The sequence below is a fragment of the Carettochelys insculpta genome, chromosome 14, assembly GCF_033958435.1.
Source record: "Carettochelys insculpta isolate YL-2023 chromosome 14, ASM3395843v1, whole genome shotgun sequence".
NCBI lineage: Eukaryota > Metazoa > Chordata > Testudines > Carettochelyidae > Carettochelys > Carettochelys insculpta.
This window is the reverse complement of record NC_134150.1, coordinates 26,228,131-26,248,032: the sequence shown is the minus strand read 5'-3', so window position 1 is coordinate 26,248,032 and position 19,902 is coordinate 26,228,131. Positions and strand designations below refer to the sequence as shown.

The following is a 19,902-nucleotide window of genomic DNA, read 5'->3' as shown; positions in this document are numbered from 1 at the left end:
CCCTCCCCCGCCCGGCCCCGGCAGCGCCCCCCGCGCCGCACCGCCCCCGGCCGCCGCAGGTCCCCCCCCGCTCCGAGCCGGGCCCTGGCGCTGGGTCCGGCGCAGCGGCGCGGGCAGGAGGCGGCCGAGCAGCCCCCGGGGCCGCGAATTCCTCCGCGCCGCGCGCCATTGCCCGGCCCGGCAACTTATTTAAGGGCGGGCAGCGCGAGAGGCGCGTCCCTCCGCCGCGCGCCGGGCGGGAGTCGCCATGTGAGCGGGCCGGAGCTGGTGCCGCGCCTGCAGCGCTTCCCCCGCGGTTCGGCTCAGCTCAGCTCCCTGCATGGCGCGCTACGAGGAGGACGTGGCCGGGCAGCTGCGGGCCGGGCTGGCCCTGTGCGAGGCGCGCCCGGACGGGCTGTGCCGCGGCCGCAGGGAGCCGGGGCTGGACGAACCCCCCCGGGCCCTGCCCGGCCCCCCGCCGGCGGAGCCCCGGGGCAGGAAGGTGAACGGCAGCCCGGCCCCGCCGGGAGACGCCCCCCGAGCGCCGCAGGCGGCGGCCGCCCCGCAGCTGCGCTGGGCGAACGGCCGGGGGGGCGGCCCCGAGCCGGGCTGCTGCGAGGAGGCGCCGTGCGCCCGCTCCGAGGTGGCGCTGCCCTGTTACGGCGGCTTCGCCGACAAGAGCCGGCGCTACTCCTCCGAGGGCGGCTACGGGCCCAAGCCGGGCTCCTACCCGGGGCCGCCGGGCGGCCGAGCCCACGCCGGGCCCGAGGGCAAGTACAGCGCGGCCAGCCCGCGGGCCAGCCTGGCCGCCGCCTGCCCCGAGCCCGGCCGCTACGCCAGCCCGCGAGCCAGTCTGAGCAGCAGCGGCGTCCTCGGCTACGACAAGTTCCCCAGCCCCCGGGGCAGCCTGGTGGGGCCCGGCCCGGACAAGTTCCCCAGCCCCCGGGGCAGCCTGGTGGGGCCCGGCCCGGACAAGTTCCCCAGCCTGGGGCCCTACGAAGGCAGCGCGGTCAGCCCCCGCTCCAGCTACGCCAGCACGGCCAGCGACACCAGCAAGCACTCCAGCCCCCGCGCCAGCCTGACCAGCTCGGACGGCGGCAGCAAGCCCAGCAGCAACCGCACCAGCGGCATCAGCATGGGCTACGACCAGCGGCACGTCAGCCCCCGCTCCAGCACCGCCAGCCAGTACTCGTGCACGGCCAGCCCCCGCTCCAGCTACTCGGACTCGCGCTACGGCCCGCCGGGGAACGCCGAGCCGGAGGGGCCAGGCGGCCACGGGCTCGCCCTGCTCAGCCCCCGGGCCAGCCTCTGCAGCCAGGACGGGCGGGCCGGGCCGGGGGGGAACGGCCACCCGGCTGTGATCAGCCCGCGGTCCAGCATCTCTAGCCAGAGCTCCCGGAGCTCGCGGGGCTCCATGAGCGCTTACCCGGAGCTCCAGATGCCCTCGCCCCGCTCCTCCCTGCTGGGGCCCGGTGTCCAGGAGGAGCACCCGGTGCAGGAGCAGGGGGAAGCGTATGCCAGGCGCGAGCAGCAGCATCCTGCTGCTTCCAGCCCCCCTGACGCCTCGTCTGGGGTGCTGGCGCCCTACGCCTACAGCCCAACCAAAGGGTCTGCCTCAGCGCCCAAATTCAAGCTTCCCTATCAGGTCACACCGTCCAGGGAGAGCGGCCCCAGCCAGGCCGAGAGGAGGCTGGAAGCCTTGACGCTGGAGCTGGAGAAGGAGCTGGAGATGCACATGAAAAAGGAGTATTTTGGTAAGTGTCATCCTCTTGTTTCCCCCCATGTGGCCTGGCCTAGGTGGCTGTGGGTAGGGGGCAGTCTTCCTTCCCTGTGAGCCAAGTGCTTGGGCTGCTACCCAAGAGAAGTTCAGGTGCCCCATAGCTGATTAGCAGAGCGCTCTCAGCCACCCACCAGCCTCTGTTTCTGAGCTGGTGCACACCTGCACATGCCTTGGTGTGCACAACAAACTTTATTCCTCACGTGGGTGGTAAAAAATCAGAGGCAGCACTGCTAAGGGGAGCACTGCTAGTGCCACAGTCCCCAGCAGGTGTGCAAATAGTTTTTCTTTCTGTCCCATGCAGTGAGTGGAAGTGGTTTAGAGTTGGCTTGCTGTCTGTATTCCCAACAGGCATGGGAGTTGGGTGTGAAATCTAGTAATGCCCTTACTGTTTAACCAGCTGATTTACCATTAGATGCTTTCGTCTGTAAGATTCAGTGTGGTAAATGATCCCTTGTAAAACTTGAGTTTTACAAACTGTTTTACCTTGAGGAAAAAGGTCACTAACATTGATGGCCATTCTGTGGCCTCGTTATTTCAATGGGAGAACCTGTTAGTCTGGCTTAGTCAGGAGCTAAAGAACCAATTCAAAAATAAAAATTTCCTTAAGGATATCCTTGTGGCCTTAGGTTGTATTTCTCCTGCTCTGTTCCACCACTTAGACTAGATCAGTGCTTTTTTTTTTTAAGAAAAGAGGCTTTTTTTACCCCATTCCTCTGTCAAAAATCTGGTTTTTGTTTGAAACAATGCATAATGCATTATTGAAGCACCTGCTTGTTTGGCTAGTATAGTTTGGTAGGAAACAGTTCATTGTCGTCTTATTATAAACTGATCTTTTCAGGGCTATTTGACTTAGCATATATGTTAATGTGACTTGAAAAAAAGAAGTTTGAAGTCTGTGGCCTTGCTACCCTATTTACTGTTTTTATAACCACTGAGCAAACCAGAGTAGTCAGTTTTGGGACGTGGTTCAGTAAAATCTTTGTCCTGATTCAAGTTCAGAGATTGTCAGGTATTTATTTTGGCCACTTTATTCTGACCTGTGAGGCTTGCTTGGCTCTTCACAGCACACAAGTCTGTCACAGCTGGTATTTGCACCTAGGCAGAGCTGCTGGGGTGATGAGACCCTGGCTGCAGCTAAATCAGGCTGCCTGTGTATCTTCTTTATTCTTGGTGTTTCTTTCTGAACAATAACTGCCCCTGGCAAACAAATGAATGCATTTTGCAGTTAGTCTGTGGTGTAAGTTAAGCCCGTTTGGTATTTTTTAAGTGAAAAGAAATGGCCAAGATATTTGCATTTGAAAGACAACTACAGAGTGTGCAAATAGTGTCCCATTCTCTACAGGTGCTGGGGATTTCCAGTGCAGCCAAGTGGCAGGTGAGGCTGGGGGAGAGGATTTGGGAAGGTCTTGTAGACAGCATGTGCTCCTGCGGCTGAGATCCCAGTTCTGCTGAGCGTGCCCTGTTTCTCTGTATAGAGCAGCAACTTGGGGCTGGGGCAGGGAAAGGCAAGTGGATACAGTGTGATGCAGCACTGTGGAGCAGTGAGACAGACTCTGCAGTCTTGGTGGGGAAGGTTTCCCCTCAGTGCCTAACCCTTTCACTCAGGCTGGGTGCTGAGGGGAGGCAGGCTTTACCTATAGCTTTGTTCTTCTTAGCTCATGTGAATTTTCTGCGGACTGCGCTCTGTATTTTAATGGATTAAAAAACCCAAACTCATCACAGTGTTGGATTGTGTGATAATGTTCCAAGGGAGAGGAAGAACTGCAAGAGAGTCATTCCTGGTCACCTCTGTGCAAGAGGTCAGAGTGCCAATGAGCTGAGCCCTAAGTGGGTACAAAATTTGTAGCCGCATCTGCAAAAATGAGCTGTGGATATCCACATCCATGGATGCCAATACCTGTGGATATGAAGTGGTTATCTGCAGATTTGCAGGGTTCTAGATGCAAAACTTATATCTGTATCTGCAAAAAATGAGTTGTCAATTCCCATGGGTTTGCAGGATCTGCCAAAGAGGTGCTGGCTGCACAGAAGAAGACCAGAGAGGGGCAGTTGTGGTAGTTGAGGGAATGTCCCATAGAGCAGCAGGAAGGCCCCATCTTGCACATATGTTTATGCTGTTTAAAAGTATATTGCTCTGAGATTCTTCAACTCAAACTTTATTAAATAGAAATTTTCATGCTGGTGAAACAGGAGGGTGAGCAGTAGGAAGTAGGTTAAGAGACACCTGTAGGACACGAAGATGGGTAGGAGAACAGATGGTTATTTACTCTATAGTTATATGGAACCTCCCATCTCTGGTCTGATGACTCATAACTTCACGGCCTGGCTTCCAGGGATACTTAACAATCCAACTACAGGAAGTAATGTGCACCTTGCACATTTCAGTGGAAATGCGAGCACTCGTGTGCTTTCGGAGCACAGAATGTTTGCCTGGTAGGCCTGGCACTCTACAAGCATCCTTGTGGTGGAAGGCTGCAGAATGCAGTGAAGTGACATGGAGTAAGTGGGTGAGGCTAGAGGGGAGGCCATGACTGGCACAGGGCATATGGAAGGGTGTTTGTGTAATGGATGCTCTATTACATAATGTTTTAGTTTGTAAGGATTTGCCTATCACAGCTGTTGCTAGGTGGCTGTACATTCTACAGCACGGGTGGGAAGCCTCTGACCTGTAGACTGGATCTGACTGTTGCTTAATTTCATCAGGCCCAAGGCAAGTCTCCTTTCTCCAAAACACATGCTCTGTGAGTGCTGGAAGCCCTGAGCTTTGGTGCCCCCCACAAGGCTGGAGCTGAGAATTATAGCTCGCTCAGCTGCAGGGAGAAGCCCTGAGCCTCCCCAGCCACTTGGGTGGGTGGGTGGATGGAGTGTGTGAGAAGACAAAACAAAAAAAAAACCAACTAAATTTAATTTTTTTTTTGACTGAGGGGGTTAGTCTGCAACTTCAAAAGTAACAGGCAGTCCTGAGGCCTCTTATGACTTAATAAATGTGTTAGTCTCTCAGCTTTTATAGGTTAAACCCACTTCATCAAATAATTTCCACTCCAAATCACAGAATCCAGGGTGTATATAGCAGGAAAAAATGGAGGTTACCTCTCCTTAGTAGGACCAGTTAGTTAAGCAGATTAAGTTGGATGTATCCCACTCATAACATGCTTAATTTACTTCATTACCTGGTCTGACTAATGACAGGTAACTTCCTTTTATTTTTCCTTTACAGAATCCAGAGTATGTATAGCAATTTCCATGTCCACTCTTCTGGTGAAGCAGGTTTTACCCACGAAAGCTCATGCCCTAACAAACTGGTTAGTCTCTAAGGTGCCACAGGACTGCTTGTTTTGCTTTTTGCTTGTGTGGCTTGTGATACTGCTCCCGCACACGCACGTCATACTTTTTTAAAAAGGTTCCCCATCCCATTTCTACAGCAATACCTTACATTATAATCTAAAGATCAAAAGACTGCATCTCTGTTAGCCAGAAGAGAGAAGCATGTTGCAGAGTCTTGGACCCTCTATTAAGAATGTCCTGCTTCCATTACTTAGAAATTCATATCTGGGGGGAGTGTGCAGCTGTCCCAGCAGACTTTGCCTAGTACACTGGTACGCAGAAGTGTTTCTGTCAACCAGGCCTCACCTCCAGATAAGGATTGTGACAATAGAGCAGAGACTCCCAGTGTTCCATAGCAGGTATTATTTTAATTACATTACTGTTGTTTTTACTAGAACTTTATATTCTTGGTCCTGCACTTTTCTCAGAGTCCAAGCACACCTTGAGGTGAATTGTGGGTTTTGCCTGAGTGAATGATTCAGGGTTAGGCACCATCTTTATGTGACTAAAGTATGAAAAGAGAGAACTGGGACCTGCAAGAAGCTCTGTGATGGGGCAGGAAGTGGTCCCTCTTCTGACATAGTGACAAGTCACTTGCATACTGCTTGGGTGATCTTTGGAAGCCTCTCATAGCACTAATGGATAGTAAATAGAAGGTAATACAAATGCACTACTGCATTCATGTAGCACTAAGGGTCTGACCTTCTCCTATAAATGAACTTAAAGGCCTGGCTCCCAAGTCACCATAGCCTCTGTACGCAAAAGGAGCACCCCATAAGTAATTGTCACATTAGCCCAGAAGACTTTCATACCACTGCAGTATTTTGGCATGCAGTAATTTTACCTGTAGAAAATGAAAATGTTAATCCTTATAGCCCAAGAAACAGAGCAAATGGTCTAATGCTCATTAACTGGATAAGTCTCAGTTATTAAATAAAGTAGGTTTATATGTTGTGACATTGCTAATTTTGGTATCTTTCCATACCAGTTGTTATAATCTCCCTTCCAAATAAAGGCTTGACTACACAGGGATTTTACACAGAAATATCTTTGATTTACCTTGTCTGCACCCAGCCTTTTTTTTAAAGTGACTTTTTGGCATCTTTCACAGCTGGGTTAGGTAATCTTTTTTTGGAACAGAAGTAACTCCACTTTGCAGTGACTTTGCTTTAAGGCTCTTGCAATTCCATGATTCTGCTTCTGGTTTGTCACATTGCACTGTTTCTCATCTAGACTGGTCTGTCTGTGTACTTGTTTGGACACCACTTCTCTGAGGTCATCTTGTCCAGATGGCACCTCTCTATGGTTCCATGCTGGTATTCCATCAGGTGTGCCCCTTCTCAATATCAGGTAATGGTGAGCTCTTACTTCCAGAGTCACGTCCATGCTGTAACAGCTATGCCTGGGAGCTTCCTCATGGATGATTGCAGAGCTCCTGGACTTGCTTGCCCTCCTGGGAGAGGTGTGTCCAATCCCATCAGTCTCCAGAACTGTGGACATGTGCAAGACCGTGTCATAGTGAAGGAGGAAAAGGGCATGCCCAAAGCTGGGCTCCTTTGCTTGGAACTCTGGGAGAAGAACTAGAAGCAAAGACAAGAGCAGCCGTTCTGGTAATGCTCCCACTACCTGCTCGTACTCCATGGAGCTGCAACACATTTTTGCAAGCAGTGCTGCCACTGTGCTCAAGAGTTACGTGGCAGCTGGTTTTCCAGGAGGCACCACAGATGGAATGGCAAGCACCCTGGATCCTGCACAGACCCTGGGCTCTGATAAGGCAGCAGGTTTTACTGGACAGACAAGCTGTGTGACCTGTCCAGTTCGGGGATTACATAAGAACCCCCTGCAGAGAGCGAGACAAACTGCTCTGTGGGGGGCCTAGCTTATTGGCCAGCCTGAAAATGCTGCTGGGGGACTTGCTCAGTGGTGCCATGTAATACAGCACATAGCAGAGGGGGATTTAAACTGCAGGTTGCATCTCCCTTGTCTGGCACGCTCCACACCTGGCCTTTCCTGTAGGAGGGAATTGCCTGACCGAGGTCCCCTACCTCTGCTTCCACCTGTAAGCCTGCTGCCTCTCCCTGCTTCCTGGCTTTGCACCCGCTGGTCCCTTGCCTCAGCCCCTTCCCCACCTTGAGGCCCAGCATCTCCCTTACCTGTGGCCAACCCCTGCCCTCTGCTGGACTGGTGCCTATGTCCCATACCCTGGATGTGGTCAGGTTGTTGGATGTGGCCCCAGCTGCTGGCCTCACAGTGACCAGGCTTCATCCCTGGCCAGACTGCTGACTCTAGGGATGCAGGCCCTGGCCTCTCCGGCACAGGGCCACTGCCACCCCTCCTGCAGTCTCTGGGCTCCTGCCTGGCAGGGCTCCAGCCACCCACCCTTCTCCTAGTAGCCTTCCAGCCAGGGCTGTCTGATCCAGTAACATCCATGGTCTTGACAGACCACAGAATTCCAGTTTTGGGAGGTGCAACCTGTACTTTTTTCCCCTGGGCACTGAGTGTCTGCTCCCATCTTAGGTGGGACTAGAGCCCTCCTCCTAAGCATCTTTTAACCCTTTCACTCACACACTGTGCTCAGCATGGCCTCTGTGCTGGAGATCCAAAGCACTTTTAGCTCCTGGCCATACCAGATTCTACTCATCAGCCACACTTGCCTCCATGCATCCTTCCCAAAGGGCTTGCTGCTCACACGTCTTCCCTTCTGTGTGTTTCCTGCTGTCCCTTCCCTTCCCCACCCAAAAGAGCAGCAGTGTAGGGGGCATTGCCTAGGGGCTGACTTACTGCAGCGGCAGATGCTGAAAAAGAAAAGGGCAAGATAAGAAGTAATTTGCTTCCCAGTTCTGTAAATACCCTCTGCTTGTGGTTAACTTGAGCCCAGCTCAGGCTTCACAAATGCTTCCAAAGGCAAAGGCGGTACAGGGCAGTCCTGCGTATTTGACACTCTTGGATTCAGAACAATTACTGCAGATTTCTGTTTATTTTGCTGTGCACTTTATGGGGATCTGCTAGTGTCATAAGAGAACTTAAGATGTAGCTTTGATTTTTTGGCACATGCATTGCGAGGCAATGCAGCTCCCCTGGGACTGACTGTAGCTACCATTTCCCTTCCTCGCCTGCTCCAGATGGGGGACACCATCCTGGCAAAGAGCCACACTGCATATCTTCCTGACTTGCCATTGTCTTTTGAACAAGACCCTTCTGTGTCTCCTGTGGATTTGCCTCTGAAGACATCCTCCAACTCCTGGACAGCCTGCAGGGGTATGTATGCAATTACTAACATGTCTTCTGTTGTGCTGTGCCCACCTAAACCACTACAGTCCCCAGAATATCATACACAGGTCCCGCACAAAGGGGACGTAATCTGGAAAATATCTAACCACCTTGTAGTGAATCCCCCCTCCCCTGGAGTGGGGAATGGCATTCCAAAATTGTGGGGGAAGCAACATTTTGTGATCGTTGGCAAGGAGACAAGGCTTGGGACAATAAGTCCTTGTGCTCTTTCTGGTTTCCTTGATTTCCATGGCCCTGCTGAGAGGCTGACAAACTTTGGAAGAAAGGGGAGGTTGCGAGGAAGGAGGAGAGGAAATGTTCCAGGAACTAGTAACTGTGTCCCAGCACAGAGCTGTGGAGGGATGGTTTCCAGGAGCAGTCCAAATGGGGGTTGTCGGCCTTGACAGGGACACAATGCAGAGGTGACTGCTGTGTGGGAGCATTTTTTGTTACAAAAGTTGAGTGTAGCACCCTTCTCAGCTATGATATGCAAACTGGGGAGAACACGCCATCCTACAACCTCTTTCAGTAAGCCATATTTCAGGCCTGTCTCTGAGCAATCCAACCCCAGGAAGAGCGGTTTACTGCACCTCACCTGAGGGATTTTGTGAGCATTCTACATTTGGGCATGTACCACTTTCATTAGTCTGAAGTTTGTTAATTCAAGCAACCTTATTTGTAATCTGTGCTAGGGGAAAACTCAATGACTGTTTTTGGTATCACTCAGCTTGGGGGCATTCAGAATGAAATTTTCATCATTTGTAGACCATCCCTTCTCCCCACAGCATCAGGTCCTAATAAAATTGGATACACCATCCTATTTCAGTAATTGCCTTTGTTAGCACTTTCATTACTTGCAGCTGACTTCAGAGTAAGAGCCTAAGGCCCCCTTTGGACATTAGCTGGAGAAACCCTCTCTGGTGTATCCTGGGGAGCACAGAATAGGAGGAATCAACCAGACTTGTCATGCTGTGCTATCTTGCGGTCTTCTGAGCAAGTGCTCCACTCTTGTTCTGTGACTGTTGTTCATTTCACTTGTTCAGGGTTCATCTGCCTAGGAATCAGAAGATAGGGTGTCTCCCCCAAAGTGATGAGAAGAATCATTACTCCATTAATGTCCATAGTGGTTGGGGGAGTAAAAAGTCCCTTGCCCGTTCTGGCCTGGTTGTTTAAAGAGGCTGGATCCATGGAGGTCCTTTCTAGCATTCATGTAAATACTGGTGAACCTTCCACTGTGGTCAGTCAGGTCTTGCAATGCAATGGAGAAACACTTCTCCCTGTTGATGGTGTTTGGGCTGGTGTGAGGGAGAAAAGAATAGTCATGTGTCCCACTGATAACCTCATCCATGCAAAGCCATCACTAACCTGCTGTCGATTGCTAAGCTTTATGACCCAGCCCAGCAACACCTTCCCCAGGGCATCACAAATGTCCATGACAGCAATTCTGATATTTGATCTACTGCTGCCAACCTTAGCGGCAGCTAGCCAGTAATATTTCAGGGTGTGAGGTTGTCAGGTGGTACTAGCAACATGCTGAGGAGGACTCCCATCTTGGTGTTCTGCCACTCCAGCTGTGGGGTGAGCCCTGCATGGATCTGTAGGCAAGTAACCTTTGGTGTTGATGTTCTCCTACTGCTGATCATCACAGTTCTGCATCACTTGTCCAACTCACCAGGGTCTTCAAGTTGACCATGTCTGGAAATGGGGCTCCACTGACTGAACTGCTTCAGATCAATGTCCTGTAGAAGTAACTGCTTGATTTTTGCCTTCCTGCTCCTCCTACCTACAGCTGTGCTGCACTTGAAGCTGGTCAGAGCCATGGTGTTTCTGCCAAGACATGTGCAAATAAAACGCTCCATGGTGGTTGTCAGCCCCGCTGCTTGGAACTGTCCAGATTACTGCGCTCAGCAGTGTGTTCCCTGTGCTGTCAGACAGCACGGGGAAAATTTGGATGAAATATAGGGTGGCAGGGGAAGAATTGGAGTTGGATAGTGTGACCCACATGTCCCACAGTTCTTGTACATTCCAGCAAAAGAGCTTGAGAAATTCCAGTGCATTGGACTGCATGATGGAACATTGTACCACTAGATACCTAGCCAGAATGCTGCATGATTAATTAGCAAATGTGCAGAGGTATATGGATGCAGTGATTAACTGGGAAAGCACCATCACCAACATAATGAAGTTGAGGGAGGAGGAGAATGCAGGAGTGGACTGGACACATTTTCTTTTCACAGGTATTTTGTGTAAAGAAAGCACACCTGCATAAGTGGAGAGTAGGTTGAAACTGATAGTGATAACCAGGCCCACATGTTTGTCACTTACGAACCCACTTTGTAAATCAGAATGAAATTTAAAGTTTGCAGCTTGAGGGACTGGGCAAAAGGCTTCTCTAGGTACATGGAACACTTCTGCTAAAATATTACTTTACAGGTTCGATTACTTACCTTTATTCATAAAATATTATGTTTCCTATTTGGACCAATGCAGAAAACAAAACATCTGAGGCGCTTTTTTTCACCCAAACCAATTTGAATAGGAAGGTACCAGATGAGTGGCACCAATGTCTTCATGATCTAAGCATTCCTTTAAAAGAGTGTTGGGACATTATGGCAACAATAACAACCTTCCTAATGTAAGAGCCTCTGCCAGCACCTCTGGGCTGTTCTTAGCTTTATTAAATTGCAGCAAAATGAAGGTGTTTCACTGCAGCTATTGGAAATCCTGTGGATACTGATGGACCAGAGTCATGTCAGTTTCACACTGGCACTGCTTGCAAAGCTGGCAGCAGTGGAGTCAAATGCTGGATCTGCTTAATGGAGAGACACCCAAAAAAAGGAGGATGGATGGGGAAGAAGAAGCTGCATCAGTGGGTGATTGTCAGAGACCCACTATCACTACTGCAAGAGCCATGAGAGAGTGAATATCTCTTCTCTTCCAGGAGCCAGTTTATCAGGCATGGTCAGATTTATCAGTTGTTTTCTTTATGGAGGCAACAAAAGATGGGCCCTAAAGTAGGGCTTGGAGCTCCCTTCCTGAGTAGATCTGTTTCAAGGAACTTACCTGGGTAGTTAGTGAATACCAGTTAGGTGTCCTGTAGTGAAGGCACTGGAACAGTCTGCAGGAGCTCTAGGGTCCGTTTTATAGCTCTGCCACAGGTTTTCTGTGTGACCTTTGCCTAAATCATTCCATCTCTGTGCCTCAGTTCCCCGTCTGTAAAATGGTGATAATTCCCTTCATCAAGGGGGCATTGTGAGACTTAATTGATTAGCATTTGTGAAGAACTAGGATACTAGTGATGAAAGCTTTAGGAAAGTCTACCCACAACCGTTTTTAAAAGCTCTGTGTACACTAGTAGTAAAACTTAGTTAGTTGTGTAATTTTAGTGTATCTGTGCCCCATGGCTTGGAGATGTCTGGTCCTTTTTCCTGAACAGTAGTTGACTGAAACTGTGTTGGAGTCAGAACCCTGGTCAGGTTTCTGCCTCCCTATACCCCAGGATAGTCTGAGCACAGTTTCCTAACTCACTGACTGCATGATTTATGTTTTGAGTGGATTTGATTTGCTTACACAGGGCCCTGGCTACTTCTAAGACATACTTAGACGTTTTAAAAGTGCCAAGTTAGACAGGGCTTCTGATCCTGGGATTTGAATTCAGTGCAGCTAACTGTGACTAGCTTTTTATGGGTATGTGAGCTGCCACACTGCAGTCAGTCTCCTATTAATTTACAGCCACCCTCTGGTATTGCCATATGGTTTGGAAAATCTACCAGTGCACGTCTCTGAAAATCATAGTTGATTTTCTAAGCCATGTGATGATGCAGACCGTGCGTCAGAGGGATGAGACTGAGCCAGTCAGGCCTGTAGATATGAATTAAAGATTTTCATTTACAGGTTGGACCTCCCATGTCTGCCATACTGGGGATCTTACTGGCCCCAAATGGGAAGATTTGGCAGAGCAAGAGAGGTCCCCTGCCCCCCAGTCCGCAGCCCACATCTGCCCTGAATCTGGCTCCGGCTTGAGCCCCTTACATCCAGCCCAGCCTGGATTGCTGTCCACTGCAGCTCTCTGCCACCAGCCCTACTATTACTAACTACAGCCTCTGGTCCCACTGCCACAGCCCCACTGCCAAGGGCTCTTGTACCAGCTGCAGCCCCACTGCCACCACCTTGGGCTCCAGCGCCAGCTGCACCTCCATGGCTCTGCTGCTGCCACCTAGGGCTCCAGCCATGGTCCCCGTCACAGAATCTAACCCAAGGTTCGCTAGTCCAGCAATATCCATAGTCCTGCTGGATCACAGATGTTGCCGCACCAGAAGATCACAGCGTTTAGAGGTACAGTCTGTATACTTGAAATATGTATGTATAGTGAGAGTGGTTTCTGCTTGTCATTGAGACTTAGTAGCTGCAGACAGGAACGAGTTTTTGAAGGCTGAAGAGCAGTCCATGCATCAGATTGCTTTGCTTTACTTTGGAACTACTATGTTGAGATTTCTGAAGTGACAGGTTTTTGTGTATTAAACATTGAGTCGTTCTCTAGATCTTTCCCCTCTAGGACATCACTTGTTGGAAACTAGGTTTTTATGTTCTGCTCCTAGCTGACTTCGGGGGGCAGGGAGGAAAAAGGCAAAATCCTGGATGTAACTTTCAACTTTTCTCTAGCATTTTCTGTGGGTTTTTTTTTTTAAATCTAAACCTAACCAAACACGTAGCAGGCTTCTCTTTCTCTAACCGTCCAAAAAAATCCCAAAAGCAAAAGCAAAAACAAAAACAAAAAAACAAAAATTTACACTTTTACAAAATATTTTAATAGCTGAAAGATTCAGAGTCAGGAATTTTTCCATCTGAGTTTAACTCCTGTTGGCAGCTGTTAGTATAGTCTCTCTATGCTTGAGTCTCCTCAGAAATATGTCGGGGCATATGACCAGTGTGGTGTTAAATGACCCACCACCCATTCAGAATTCACACGCATTAGGAGTAAATCGTTTTATGAACTACGTGGCAGTGCCTAGCTGTGTGTTGAAGAGCGGGAGTTAGCTCTGCATGAAAGAATCACTGTCTGACTATATTTACTGTGTGAATAAAGCTGATGATAGGGAAATCCTTTCCCAGATTTCTCATTTCTCCTTTCAGAAACAATAGCTAGTTTTTAATGTATGGTCTGCATTTTAAAAAAAAAAAATTGTTCCCCTCTATGGTTCTGCAGCAGCCCATAATTGACAGACCCTATATTCAGTGCTGTGCTACTATAATTGATGTCCATACTTAAGAACAGAGAAATAAATAGCCATATGGATTTCAACTGCTATTAAACCCTCCCCCAAGTTTGTCAAATAATAAAATGACAATTTGGGCAGGAGAAGACATATTTTCATTTTCAAGTTTCTAAAAGGTTTGTGCAAACAAAAATCAAATTATAGTGGCAGTGAGCCAAAAATGTGAAATTTACCTGGGTAAAACTCCCATGTGCTTGAGCTGGAGTTTTGCCTGAGTCAACAGGGAGTTCAGAACTTGGCCTAGTAACAAGCTGACATCCCAAAAGGTATGAAAGGACTACTTGAGAGCATCTGGTCCACATTGCAACAAAGATATTGTCTTATGTTTCATTCACCATCCCCTCCTTCTCTGCAAGTCCCTGTCTTTAAGTTGGTTGGATTGATTTCCTGGGGAACATTGTGCTGGGTTGAGATTCTGACCTTTTATTGTAGGATGAGAAAGTAGGCTGTGTGGGTATGAATCTGATGTTCAAGGCTGCCATCTTTTTTCCTGTGGAGTAAACCCGAGACATTTTTTTTCTTCTGACATTCCATGTCTTATCAGGAAAATGTGGAATAGCGCTATTCGAGTAGATCTTTCAGTAAATTGCGGTTATGGTCCTTCAGAGCACATGTTTTATTTTATAGCGTTTAATGATGTAACAGTTCTGCCTCCTGAATTAATTTGGGTCCAATACCACTTATTAATTTGTGGCTGAAGAGAATGAATGCTATTGAATGATATAATCCAGTATTTGATTTATACCAAACCCTGAACAAAAAACATCTTGTGACTAGAATTGGCAGTAAATTTATGCTGAGCAAATCTGAAACAACTTCAAGGAATTCACTGAAATGGTTGGCAACTTTAATGTTGTTAGTAGCTTACAAATGCAGTTGCCTTTCATGTCTGAGCACTGCAATTAATGTCTTGAAATGTTCAAGTTCTAACAGGAAATAGGTACCTAAAACCTGTGTGATATGGCACCCTTTGGAAATACCCGAAGGTCGTGAGTTTGCTCCTTTTTTGAAGTCAATAACAGAACTTCTATTGACTTTTGTGGGAATGGGATCACACATCAAATCCTGACAGACTTAAAGACTTTCTAATAATTTCAAGTAGATACGTGAGATACAAACAGGTGTCCAGGAGTATGTGATTGAATTTTGAGATGGACTTGCCCTGTGTGACCCTTTCCATCAGATCTCTGAGCAACCCAAATGTTGAGAAGGAAATGTCAGCATTTGGGCCAAAGGCCATGGCACACTTATCCAATTGGTGAAGCAGAAAGAATGCACATGACTTACCAGGCCAATTGCCGCTGAGCAAAATGGCTCCACATTAGACTCTTCAGTGTTATGTGAGAGAGCCAAATGTGTGTGTGGGGGGGAATCTTAATAGTCAGCTTTTATGAGGAAGCTGATCTTTTGGTGGCAAATTCATGGAGAGAAGTTTGAAACCAACCATATTGTTAATTGTGAATTAGACACTCAAGATCCTTGTTCCTCAGACCCTTAGCACCATCTGTCTTCCTGATTTCTGGCCTTGTCTTGCGTGTTTTTTGTCTACAATGGGGCTCCCCCCAATGCCCCACTCCTGTCAGAGGTTTTGCACTGTCTGGTCCTGCAATGAGGTCAAAGGGCCAGAATTTTACTCAGTTTTGTTTTGTGGATACAGTTCCATGCTTATGCTTTCAAACTAATAGGGAATTTGGCTGCCAACATTAATAACTAGGCATCTTATACCAAGCTTTCCAGGGAGAAGTGCAAGTTTAAGATGAATGCCATCTCATTTAAAACAAAAAAACAAACACCACACACACACGGACACGCACACACCCCTTTTCTAGTGTTCGTTTCTGCATTTCAGCAGGTGTTCCTTCTGCAGTGCATGCTACATCTTTGCTACAGTTGACTTAACCCTGTCATCCTTTGTTTTAATTGATCAGCATAACTAGTGGTGCTTTGCTGATCATCTGAAATATGACTACAGCTTAACAGGACAGTCCATATTAATTCTTTGCAGTTCAGTAAGCACTGCATTCTCTTCCTACTCTAAAATTTCACTTCTGCAGCCTAGTCCCAGATTTCTTTTGGAATGATTTTATTAAATCACTGTCACCACTGATGCATGCCAGCAAACTTTTAGAAAAGCCCCTATGACTCATAAGGGAAAAATACCAACCATTAATGTGGTTTCATTTAGTGATCAACCACAAACTACTGTATTTATCTTTATTCCTAAACAGTCTCAGTTGATAAATATCTGATTATATGAAACATTCATATTGTCTGTAATTAAATATGGATGCAGCTAATAAGCAAGTCCTGACTAGCCTGTCTGAACCGGGAGCAAACTTAGGGTGACCATCTGTCCTGTTTTGGCCGGAAGAGTCTCACGTTCCCAGCGCCAGGAAGGCATCCCCACTTGCTTTAATAAAGGGAGTAATTATCCCATGTTTATGCCCCCTACTGAGCTGCCCACCCCCCTCCAGTCAGCGCAGCCACAGCTGCTGGCCGGAGAGCATGTGGCACATGTACTCAGCGGCCATGTGTACAGGCAGTAGCAGGAGAGGGTTAGTAAGGCAGGGTGTATTGATGCAGGGGTTGTATGGGCCTCTCCATCCTTTTTAAGATTTTAATGGGATCTGGTGCCTCAGCAGCTTCCCCTCTAGTCAGGGAGACCCTATCCTTCCCTCCCACCCCGCTTTCAAGGTAGGGCTGCAGCCCTGTTTGGGCTCCCTGCATCTTGGGGAGAAGGAAGCTGTGAGCCTCACCAATGAGGCTGCAGCCTCATTCTCAGCTCCCTGTGGCTTTGGGAAGCTGAGCCACACTGATGGGGCTACAGCCCTGTTCCTGGCACTCAGCAGCAGCAGTCATCGGTGAACCCCCTCTCCTCCCGCAGGGCAACTGCTCCTGCAACCGAGGCGCACCCCCATGGGGCTGCAGCTCCAGTCTGGTGCTCTGTGGCATAGGGCAGCCAGGGAAGTGCACTTGCTGGGCAGTGGCAGCTTGAGGAGCTGCCCCTCCGCCCAAGTGTCCTGTATTTGGCCTAGGGAAATATGGTCACCTTAAGCAAACCAAGATTAGTTATCAACACATAACTAGCTGCAATTTCGTTGATAACTGTGACCGAGGGGCTTTTTAATTGCAGAGAGAACAGTTTTGTCAAACATGAATAGACCATTCGGAGCCCTGTCTCTAAGAAAATTAATCTGTTGCTGAAAATGATTTATTGTGAATTTATTTTGAAAACGGGGAAGAGTGCTAAGTGTAGATCGGGCAAAGCCATTTTCAGTACCATTTCAAAAGGTGGGGCTGAGATTTGGTGGGAGTGATAAACCAGATCCAGTTCCTAGTATAGACAAGATTAAGGGGTCCAGAACATGGTCCTGTGATTTTTCATGTGTCAGCAGTATCTGACTGGGGACGATCTTGCTTATTACAGCAGCAATTGTGTGGATTAATTCACTTAATTAATTGTGTGGATTAATTCACTCATGTCTGTAAATATTTTCAGCTCCACAGATAGAGGGCACTGTGGAAATGCAAAGTATATTAATATTGCTATTGTGATTAATGTGCCAGTTAGTGTCCAAGGTAATGTCTGGCTCCTACTTTCTTTTGTTTTAATAGCTTGGACCCAGAAGTCAGATTTTCAGTTCAAAAGTTTGCAAATGTTGCCATTTTTGTGGAAAGTTGAACTATTGGGTATTTTCTTAGATGGTTTTGTAGCCCTGCAAACTTTTTTGCTTAATTGGTAAACGCTTTCATTGCAGAAAATCTGTCAAGGGAAAACCAAGCTCTTTCCTCTCTCTTGATATGGTTACTAAAGAGGGGCAAAAATCAGAGAAGTTGTCCCCAGCTACAGTTTGAAGCCTTGGGGTGTGGGCAGTTTAACCATCACACTGATTCATGCGATCCTGCTTCTTGTTGTCCATGGAGAGGGCATGAGAAACACTCATCCTTTAATTGCCTGGACACTTGGAAAGAGACAAGATTCAAGGGATGTGGCTTGATTAGGCCACAGCTTTCTTATTCAGCTTGTCTGGGAATGACAGGCAGTAATCCACATAGTGCAGGTCGTGATGCTTTCCTTAATCATTTCCATCTGTTGGCAGGCTGTCAGCCGCACCCTCAGCATCTACAGCTGGTCCCAGCCCACTGCTGAAGGTGTAAGAGCTGTGAGCAGGGAATTCTCTCCTGACTGTCCCAGGCATTAGGAAATCTGATTCCATCCCCAAGTCTCTTCAGGAGATGCCTTCCCATAAGCCTGCTTCCAGTCCCAGTTCCCGGGGAGCTGGGCGCCCTGTTGAACGAGTTCCTGCACTGGACAGCTAACGCATGCTGAGTTATGCAGTCTGGAACTGCAGCTCCTCATATGTGTCACGAGTCTTGGAGCTGCTGCATGGAAGGTGAAAACCACTTCCTGGTCTGGCCATTGAGGCGGTGAGGGGGAAAAATCCTTTTCTAGTCCCAAATGGGGCAATGAGCCCAGTGCCCCCAGCAGATCAAAACCCTGTCTCCTTCCCCTCCCAGATACTTTCCAGCCACCCTCTTCCCAATTGTCAAGTGAAGGAGGAACTTTAAAGGCATCTCTACCCTTTTTTCCTGCTAGTCCAGACAAGGTTCCCCTTCCTTACATTCTGGAATCATGTGTGTGGTCTCCTCTATTACAAACCCATTTGCGTTCTTATTTAATGCTCTGATGACATCGGTTGAGCATGGAGAGGGACTAAAATGGTATGGTAATGGATGGTGCCACTGAGTTTCTCCATTTTTCAGGAGGTTTATCTCTCTCCATGAGGATTTTGGCTTCCATTGCTTCAAGGAGCATCAGTAGCAAGGTTTCTCCTAAACTTGTGTTCCCATCATGACACGAGAAGTCATGCTTCTGCTCTAGTCTGCACTGGTTAGGCCTCAGTTGGAGTATTGTATCCAGTTCTGCGCACCACATTTCAAGAAAGATGTGGAACAGTTGGAAGGGGTCCAGGAAAGAGCAACGAGAATGATCAAAGGTCTAGAAAACATGTCCTATGAAGAGAGGGTGAAAGAATTGGGCTTGCTTAGTTTGGAAAAAAGAAGATTGAGGGGGGACACAATAGCAGTTTTCAGGTATCTAGAAGGGTGTTATAAGGAGGAGGGAGAAAACTTGTTGTTCTTGGCCTCTGAAGATAGAACAAGAAGCAATAGGCTTAAACTGCAGCAAGGGAGGTTTAGGTTGGACATTAGGAAAAAGTTCCTAACTGTCAAGATAGTCAAACACTGGAATAAATTGCCAAGGGAGGTTGTGGAATCTCATCTCTAGAGATATTTAAGAACAGCTTACATAAGTGTCTATCAGGATGGTCTAGACAGTAATTGTTCCTGCCATGAGGGCAGTGGGTTGGACTCTGACCTCTCAAGGTCCCTTTTAGTCCTAGCATTCTGTGATTTTATCAGCAGGAGATGGTGTCAGTTCCAAATGGTCCAGGCAGTTTTTGTGGTACAACAAAATTAAAATGGGACGTTCAGGTAAATCATCGATTATTTGAGCCCAGGTGTATGCACAAAAATTCGGTATGTACAAGTACACTGCATTCCCACATGCAAACCAGGCCACTTTGCACACAGCATTCCATTAACTAGCCTATCTGGGGTTTGGCACCTGAAGATGCCTGTGAAAAATTGAGGGAGCTTTTGTGCATAACAGTCTGCATTCTGAACGTTCGGCTCTGTGGTTTAACGCTGGAAGGTGCTATGCAACACAGTGTACGTCTTATCCAGTCTGAAATGTACCTTGCAGCTTTGTCAGCATTTGAAACAGAGGTATTTGAGGAGACCTTGGGAATGGTGGGCCAAGTTCTGCTCAGAACGCCAGTGGAATTGCACTGCTATAGAAGCAGAATTTGGCCCCTAGTTTTTAACACATTTGAAGTGAACCAGAATGGGCGAGTTCCACAGAATTGCTGCAGGAAAATGCTAGTTTGCTAAAACAAAAGGAACATCTGCACAGTCCCTCCTGATTGGGAAGGTAGGAATTTAGGGGTTTGGAGACCAATCCCGTGCTGTGGAAATCAACAAACCTTTGCTGCTGATGTTAATAGACACAAAATGGACCCTTTAATGGGCACATCTTCTTGCTCCTTGTATAGCATTCCTGGGGAGATCCATTTGTGTATGTGCAGAGTTGGTTTGAATATCCACTACGCTGGTGATATTTTAGGTTGTGCCCCTCCCTTTTTGGCCCTGCAATTAGCTGGGATCCTCCCCCAACCTGTGGGAGGACCACAGGAAGGGATATGAGGGGTTGGG

The 19,902-nt window shown here is 48.1% G+C and overlaps 1 protein-coding gene across 3 annotated transcripts in view; it reads left to right on the top strand.

Moving 5' to 3' along the window:
• The first annotated feature begins 213 nt into the window (after window positions 1-213).
• WTIP (WT1 interacting protein) overlaps window positions 214-19,902 on the top strand; it is a 123,387-nt gene continuing 103,698 nt past the window's right edge. For 2 of the 3 annotated variants that reach the window (XR_012647501.1, XM_075009009.1), the window contains exon 1: window positions 214-1,733. Coding sequence is in view for 2 of the 3 variants with exons in the window: in XM_075009009.1 (XP_074865110.1) it covers window positions 320-1,733 (1,414 nt within the window). In the remaining variant the exon portion in view is untranslated. Of the gene's footprint in view, window positions 1,734-8,205; window positions 8,342-19,902 lie in introns of all 3 variants that reach the window. The other variant, XM_075009011.1, reaches the window with a different exon arrangement.